The sequence below is a fragment of the Schistocerca piceifrons genome, chromosome 9, assembly GCF_021461385.2.
Source record: "Schistocerca piceifrons isolate TAMUIC-IGC-003096 chromosome 9, iqSchPice1.1, whole genome shotgun sequence".
In the NCBI taxonomy this organism is placed as follows: domain Eukaryota; kingdom Metazoa; phylum Arthropoda; class Insecta; order Orthoptera; family Acrididae; genus Schistocerca; species Schistocerca piceifrons.
In genome coordinates, this window is record NC_060146.1 from 148568424 (window position 1) to 148577597 (window position 9174).

At 38.1% G+C, this 9174-nt stretch overlaps 1 protein-coding gene across 1 annotated transcript in view; it reads left to right on the top strand.

Moving 5' to 3' along the window:
• The window catches only part of LOC124717048 (peroxidase-like), a 117137-nt gene extending 108387 nt beyond the window's left edge, over window positions 1-8750 (top strand). The window contains exons 13-14 of the mRNA XM_047243722.1: window positions 7916-8021; window positions 8593-8750. Of these exons, the coding sequence (XP_047099678.1) occupies window positions 7916-8021; window positions 8593-8659 (173 nt within the window). The 3' untranslated portion in view covers window positions 8660-8750. The remainder of the gene's footprint in view (window positions 1-7915; window positions 8022-8592) is intronic.
• Window positions 8751-9174: the final 424 nt, after the last annotated feature.

Here is a 9174-nt window from a genome sequence, read left to right on the forward strand (position 1 = left end):
CCCAGCAATGTTAGACACATCATTCCTAAGTTCTCTAACACTTCTGAGAAGAAAGCTGAAAACAGAATATTAAATCAAGTTCCTTTGAATTACATTTTTACAGTAGCTGAGATTGGCTTCCATTAACTGTTCTTGACTGAGAAAGCTGCATGTTATCTCATGATGTTGGAATTTTCTGTGTTCTAGCCAAGGCCTTTAATCATGAAGATTGTGAAAGTCTACTAAAGAAACCAAAAAACTAAAATGCTGCTGGTGTTTTGTAAAAGGCACTCCCTTTGCCAGAATGGAAATGTGTTAACAACAGAAAACAGATATACAGACTAACAAATGATACAGCAATAATAAGACTAAATTAGGAGTTAAGAATCATGAAATATGGCTCCCCACAAGAATCAGTGCTTGGCCCACTCTTGTTCTTGACCAACATAAGTGATTTACCTGGGACACTGGACTACCCTTCAAAAACTTTTGTTTGCTGATTACGCTAGTATACTGATAAAGGGTCCACAGTTCCATATCAGGCACACCTAGGAAAATAATGTTGTAGTATTAGAACTAGTTCATAGTTTAACACTTTATCATAAAAAGGACTAATGTTATGCAATTTCAAACAAGTGAAAATGATTCACAGGTACCAGAGATATATAAGTGAGCACACACTGAGGCCTCATTTGTTATGTTCCTTGACATACAAATTAATAATACATTGAATGGACAGCAGCACATACATAAGTTAACCAAGAAACTCAGTTATACATGTTTGAATGTAGAAATCTCTCTCATTGTGCTGACCTGCACATCAGATTGCTAACACAGTTTGGCTACTTTCACTAAGTACTGTCAAGTGACATATTGTGGAGCAATGCTACTAAGGTGCACAATGCACAATTCTACAGATACATGTAGTAAGAATGCTATCTAAAATTGATAACCAAACATCTTGCACAAGACTCTGTAGGGACCCAGGGATTCTTAGGCTTACATATCAATAGATAAATTCTCTAATGTATTTGTGGGTAATAAAATTAGTGAATTGTTTGAAGTGAAGGTCAATAGACTCATGGAGTTCTGAAAAACATTTAATTTGGGTTTCTGTAATCTCAGGGAAATTACTGTCTTCTCGCCTCTGTAACTCATGACAATATTGGCAGTAAGGATAATTTCCATGTAATTATGCATCTCAATTTAGGGTTCTGAATGGAGTTTTATATACTGTTGGAAAAGACTAGAACAGGTGTCGGTAGACATCAGAAAGGAAACTGGAAATCCCTAGTTGCTAAAAGAAAATCTCATTAGCCAGTCGTTCCACAGTTTATTAGACTATTTCAACTTAGGTATCTAGACCTTCCTTTCATATTACATGCTCTCAGTACATTGTTGCACTCATTCCTTATGGATAGGACAAATGGAAGAAATAGAGAAGATCCAAAGAAGGACAGCATCTTTCATTACAGGTTCATATAGTAAGCATGAAAGCATCATGCAAATGTTCAGCTGACTCCAGTGATAGATGCTGCAAGACAGGTGTTCTATGTCATGGTGTGGTTTACAGTCAAAGTTTGGATAGCTTACATTTCTAGAAGAGTCAATCAGTATATTACTTTTGCTTGTGTACATATTATAACACGGAAACTAATTACAGTATGAGTACCAAACTTGGTAGCATTAACGTACAGAGTATGAGGTGCATGATTTCCATGCATCACAGTGTCACCGTCCAGTTCCTACTATGGCCACCAGATGCCGTGTTCAATCATCATGATTCACAGTCTTACACACCTGATCAGTCATAGTGCTTGTTGACGTGTCAACGTGAGGTTGGACAAAAGGAGCAGGGCATTATTGGTGAAACTCTATTATCAAAACAACAGTAATACTGCAGCTGAAATTTGAGAATATTGCCAGCTGAAAGAATTATGGAAGGGTCCTCTTTCTCCACTCCCTGTGCAGAGCATGATGAAGTAGTTTGAATCAACTGGAGAACTGGGCATCGCTTCAGGAGCAGGCCGATGACGGTTACACCACAGGTGGGTGATGAAATCACTGTTGCTACAGCAGACAACACTGCACGCAATTCCCAATTGTCAGGCATTGCACATGCTGTGTCATGACAGTTGAACATGTGGTGGTCCACTGTATGGGAGGTACTTTGAACCATTCTCAAACGGTATCAGTACAACATCTGTATCATACAGCAGCTTGCACCACAGGACGCACAATGAAATATTGACTTCACTCTCCACTTTCTCACCAGGACTGAAGTTGATGAGAGCTGGTCCTGAACCATCCTATGGACAGACAAAGCTCATGTTTTCCTAATGGATGAGGTAAACACACAGAATTGCTGAGTGTGGGGACCTTCACCTCCAGTCACTGTGCATGAAGTTCCTCTGTATGGTGTACGTGTCACCATATTGTGTGGCTTTGTGGCTACATTCATCTTTGGCACATTGTTTTTTTTTTAACAGGTTGGTGCTCAAGGACCAAAGATGTGCAGTGTGACTGGCTAGCGTTACTGTGATATGCTTCACCAGCATGTCATACCCGCCCTACAGGAGACACACATTGAAATAAACAGTTTTCATGTATGATGGGGCCCCACTACACATCACTTGTGAAGCGCACCTGCTTCTCTGAAACACATTTAGAAATGATCGAATTATGAGCTGATTGTATCCAAAGGCTTCGCTGGCACAATCACCTGATCCCTCTCCCTGTGATTTCTGGTTGTGGAGCTACCTGAAGGACAGGGTTTACCAGAGGAACAGTAATACATGTGCTGATGTGAAGTGCAGCATATCAAGAGAGGTACCCAGCATACCTACGGAAATGCCTTGTACTACTGTGCAGAATGCAATTCACTACTTGCATACTCTTCTAGACACTGATGGGTGCCATATTGAGCATCTTTTGTAGCATTAATCATACCAGTATGTAATGGTATGATGTACCATTGTGTTGTTGTTGTGGTCTTCAGTCCTGAGACTGGTTTGATGCAGCTCTCCATGCTAATGTATCCTGTGCATGCTCCTTCATCTCCCAGTACCTACTGCAACCTACATCCTTCTGAATCAGCTTAGTGTATTCATCTCTTGGTCTCCCTCTACGATTTTTACCCTCCACGCTGCCCTCCATTGCTAAATTTGTGATCCCTTGATGCCTCAGGACATGTCCTACCAACCGATTCCTTCTTCTAGTCAAGTTGTGCCACAAACTTCTCTTCTCCCCAATTCTATTCAATACCTCCTCATTAGTTACATGATCTACCCACCTAATCTTCAACATTCTTCTGTAGCACCACATTTCAAAAGCTTCTATTCTCTTCTTGTCCAAACTATTTATTGCCCATGTTTCACTTCCATACATGGCTACACTCCATACAAATACTTCCAGAAACGACTTCCTGACACTTGAATCTATACTCGATGTTAACAAACTTCTCTTCTTCAGAAACGCTTTCCTTGCCATTGCCAGTCTACATTTTATATCCTCTCTACTTCAAGCATCATCAGTTATTTTGCTCCCCAAATAGCAAAACTCCTTTACTACTTTAAGTGTCTCATTTCCTTATCTAATTCCCTCAGCATCACCCAACTTAATTCGACTACATTCCATTATCCTTGTTTTGCTTTTGTTGATGTTCATCTTATATACTCCTTTCAAGACACTGTCCATTCCATTCAACTGCTCTTCCAAGTCCTTTGCTGTCTCTGACCGAATTACAATGTCATCGGCGAACCTCAAAGTTTTTATTTCATCTCCCTGGATTTTAATACCTACTCCAAATTTTTCTTTTGTTTCCTTTACTGCTTGCTCAATATACAGATTGAATAACATTGGAGAGAGGCTACAACCCTGTCTCACTCCCTTCCCAACCACTGCTTCCCTTTCATGCCCCTCGACTCTTATAACTGCCATCTGGTTTCTATACAAATTGTAAATAGCCTTTCACTCCCTGTATTTCACCCCTGCCACCTTTAGAATTTGAAAGAGAGTATTCCAGTCAACATCAAAAGCTTTCTCTAAGTCTACAAATGCTAGAAACATAGGTTTGCCTTTCCTTAATCTTTCTTCTAAGATAAGTCGTAAGGTCAGTATTGCCTCACGTGTTCCAACATTTCTACGGAATCCAAACTGATCTTCCCCGAGGTCAGCTTCTACCAGTTTTTCCATTCATCTGTAAATAATTCGTGTTAGTATTTTGCAGCTGTGACTTATTAAACTGATAGTTCGGTAATTTTCACATCTGTCAACACCTGCTTTCTTTGGGATTGGAATTATTATATTCTTCTTGAAGTCTGAGGGTATTTCGCCTGTCTCGTACATCTTGCTCACCAGATGGTAGAGTTTTATCAGGACTAGCTCTCCTAAGGCCATCAGTAGTTCTAATGGAATGTTGTCTACTCCCGGGGCCTTGTTTCGACTCAGGTCTTTCAGTGTTCTGTCAAACTCTTCACATAGTATCGTATCTCCCATTTCATCTTCATCTACATCCTCTTCCATTTCCATAATATTGTCCTCAAGTACATCGCCCTTGTATAAACCCTCTATGTACTCCTTCCACCTTTCTGCTTTCCCCTCTTTGCTTAGAACTGTGTTTCCATCTGAGCTCTTGATATTCATACAAGTGGCTCTCTTTTCTCCAAAGGTCTCTTTAATTTTCCTGTAGGCAGTATCTATCTTACCCCTAGTGAGATAAGCCTCCACATCCTTACATTTGTCCTCTAGCCATGCCTGCTTAGCCATTTTGCACTTCCTGTCGATCTCATTTTTGAGACGTTTGTATTTCTTTTTGCCCGCTTCATTTACTGCATTTTTATATTTTCTCCTTTCATCAGTTAAATTCAATATTTCTTCTGTTACCCAAGGATTTCTACTAGCCCTCGTCTTTTTATCTACTTGATCATCTGCTGCCTTCACTACTTCATCCCTCAAAGCTACCTATTCATCTTCTACTGTATTTCTTACCCCCATTCCTGTCAATTGTTCCCTTATGCTCTCCCTGAAACTCTGTACAACCTCTGGTTTAGTCAGTTTATCCAGGTCCCATATCCTTAAATTCCCACCTTTTTGCAATTTCTTCAGTTTTAATCTACAGTTCATAACCAATAGATTGTGGTCAGAGTCCACATCTGCCCCTGGAAATGTCCTACAATTTAAAACCTGGTTCCTAAGTCTCTGTCTTATCATTACATAATCTATCTGATACCTTTTAGTATCTTCAGGATTCTTCCATGTATTCAACCTTCTTTTATGATTCTTGAACCAAGTGTCAGCTATGATTAAGTTATGCTCTGTGCAAAATTCTAACAGACGGCTTCCACTTTCATTTCTTAGCCCCAATCAATATTCACCTACTATGTTTCCTTCTGTCCCTTTTCCTACTGTCGAGTTCCAGTCACCCATGACTATTAAATTTTCATCTCCCTTCACTATCTGAATAATTTCTTTTATCTCATCATACATTTCTTCAATTTCTTCGTCATATGCAGAGCTAGTTGGCATATAAACTTGTACTACTGTAGTAAGCTTGGGCTTCATGTCTATCTTGGCCACAATAATGCATTCACTATGCTGTCTGTAGTAGCTTACCCACACTCCTATTTTTTTATTCATTATTAAACCTACTCCTGCATTACCCCTATTTGATTTTGTATTTATAACCCTGTATTCACCTGACCAGAAGTCTTGTTCCTCCTGCCACCGGACTTCACTAATTCCCACTATATCTAACTTTAACCTATCCATTTCCCTTTTTAAATTTTCTAACCTACCTGCCCGATTAAGGGATCTGACATTCCATGCTCCGATCCGTAGAACGCCAGTTTTCTTTCTCCTGATAACGGCGTCCTCTTGAGTAGTCCCCACCCGGAGATCCGAATGGGGGACTATTTTACCTCCGGGATATTTTACCCAAGAGAACGCCATCATCATTTAACCATACAGTAAAGCTGCATGCCCTCGGGAAAAATGTACCATAGTAGCACGTTAAAAGTGTTTCAATTGAGTTGATTTTGCATTACATCTTTCCCCATGTCCTTGATGTTAATGCTACCGAGTTTGCTAATTGTACTGTAATTAGTTTCCATTTTATAATGTGTTAAATAGGAAAAGTTTAATTATAATCACCTGGTACATCTCGCTAAAAGACAATGAAGATAAAATTAGAAGCTTACCAGCAATCATTCTTCACACAAACCATTTGTGAATGGAACAGGAAAATGTGATAGTGATAGTGGTACACAAAATATCCTCCACCACACCACATAAGGTGGCTTACTGAGTGTAGATGTAGATGAGAATAAGAGTTGTTGACAATATCCACCATTGTCAATGCCAGGAAAGGTACTGACAGCTGTAGATGATGAAGTAGTGTCCACTAAGACCAAACATTACATAGGTACAATGATGAAATGTCATTCACAACATCCTTGTTATCATCACGATGGACAATATGAGACACACACCTATGCAGTCTTTTGGTGTCTGCATCTGTGCTCTACTGAGTGCATAGCGGTATGTTCATAATATGCATGACAATGGAAACAAGGATGCTGTTAGTAACATCACATCATTGACGTCAAGACAATCTTTGGTCACAGGGGTTAATGCTACACAAGTTACATTGTTGTGACTCTGTTACTTTGACAGTCAATTGGTTTCCTGATAATGATAATGGTTGATATTTTTGAAAGCCCAGATTTCCATAATGAATTAATGTAACAATTTCCGAGAAAATATTTAAAATGATATAATTATTCACTGTGAAAGATAAGTGAGTAGATTTTACTGCACGGTATAAGGACAGGATCAATGGCTTTCTTCAAACTATCTGTTTTTTTTTCCCATTATTCATAAATGTATGAGGGTTATCCTAACAGTAAATAATATTTGTTTTCTCATATATTTCTACTCAAGACAATGAAAGAAAACATTCTTTTACAACACATTTTGATATCGTAGCATTTTTTCTGTGGTGCTGATAACAGTTTTCTACAACCCAAAATCACCAACAAGGAAGTCATAAATAATGATCGAGAAATTTCTGGAAGTGAAAATTCAGTCCTCTTCCGTGACATATCTGTCCTATTTAATTCTTTTCATAATCCTTGATTTGAGGTTGTCAGTCACAACTGAAGGCTGACTTAAGCATTCCTCTTCATGAATATTTGTTTATCCACCATTAACAATTATGCATCAAATTCAAACTGAAGCTTTGTTTTCCACATTGTTATAAATTTTGATTATCCATCTGCAAATTTTGATAGTGCGTTTTTGCTGTTATTCAGAAACCATATTATAATATAAACCTCACACTTGCTGAAATTGTTATATTTTGGATACATTTCAAAATAGCACACATGGTGCCAATGATTAAAAGGTCTATGACTCGGTGGTGGGGAGGGGTGGGGGTGGGGGTGGGGGTGGGGTTGGGGGGTGGGGGGCAAGGGGAGAATTGCATGGCTTGTTTGACCAAACTTTTCTTTACTTTTGGAATGAGCCTTACATAAAAAGTAATTGGGAAGCAACACCATAGTTCTTAAAATGAGTAATTTATCACTAATCATAATCTGTTGTAAGTATAATAGCTATGATGACTGCTCCTGCCTGTTAATGTATAACTTGACTCATTTCACATCTCTGCTGCTTTTCCTTCCTGATGAGATTTGCTGAACATAATGAGTGAATTAATGAATGTAAAAAAGACCAATTCATTACCTCAGAATTGAGTGCCACTGCACAGGCATGCTTTACTGACTTCAGCTGCAAGGGTGAGTTAGATTGTAGTAGTTTTGTAAACACACCCTGCATCTCTGCTTTCAAATTATATCATGTACCTGAAAATAGCAAACTCACTGCTCCAATATGGTTTATTACATTGTCTGAGATTAATTTTTATCTAACTTGTTTGCAGATCAGCTAAATGAAATTAAAAAGGTAACAATGTCCAGGATAATTTGTGACAACTCAGACAACATAACCAGAATACAGACCAACAGTTTCAAGAAAGTCAGTGACACGTAAGTGCTTTCTGAGCATATTTTGACTGGAGATAAATGGCAGTTATTTAATGTAAATGAGGAGGCACCTGATTTTTTTTCAGATTAGCAGCTGCTCTTTTAATTTACTGAGTTACACTTACTTGGGTTTAGCATAAATAGTGTTAAGCACTTCAGTGATGGTCTATTGTTAATACATTGTACAGATTAAGTTTTTAATTTGCTCGTCTTTTATTAATGTATATCTTACTTCTTTATCTTTCTTGGTGGGATCTATGGAACATGAAGAATGAATGTAAGAATCAATTAACTATAAAATTAATTCCATGATAAAGTAAACTGCCTGAGCAATGCAGGTAGGTTTGTTGAGGTCTAGTGGGAGATGCTTACTTGCATAGAAATCAAACAATATTTACATGCTGATCAGGATTTCTTGTTATTATTAGTGTATTTCTTCTTTTCCTACAACATTTCCACTTGCATCCTGCATTCTTCCTGTATGTAATTGAGGTTCTCTGACACATTTTTGTTGAACCATTGTCACTTAAGATTTGTTAATATTTGATTGTCATTTGCAATGTTGTTTTCCCAGGAACCCAGCAACGGACTGCACACTCATTCCCCAGGTGGATCTGAGCTACTGGAAAGAGGAACAATGACTACAGCTCCAAATAAAATAACATGACATTATTACACTATCATGTAATTGCACTCTGTAATAAATGAATGTTTATAAACAGTGCAATTCAATTTGAATGTGTATTTTCTGGATCACCTCAAAAATGTCTTTATGAATTAAATCGTTAAAATATTTTATCATTTTCTCAAGTAATTGCACAACATCGTGACACAAATCTGTGATCATAATAGCACTGCTCGATACAATTTTCTATCCTTATCATTTTTATGTCACACATTATAAGATATGTTAAAGCATCATTAGAAAATATTTCAAATAAGAAAGAAATGAATGAAAGCCAGTTGTATAAGGAGCAGATATATGAAGTTCAAATGACAATCCTGACTACAGACAGGATCCACTATAGGACAAGGTGTTAAAATCAAACACCAGTGGGGTTTCAGCTCTCTGAGACTGCAGACGAGTGTGAAAATTGCATTTGTGTGTGTGTGTGTGTGTGTGTGTGTGTGTGTGTCTACTGCTGACAAAGGCCAT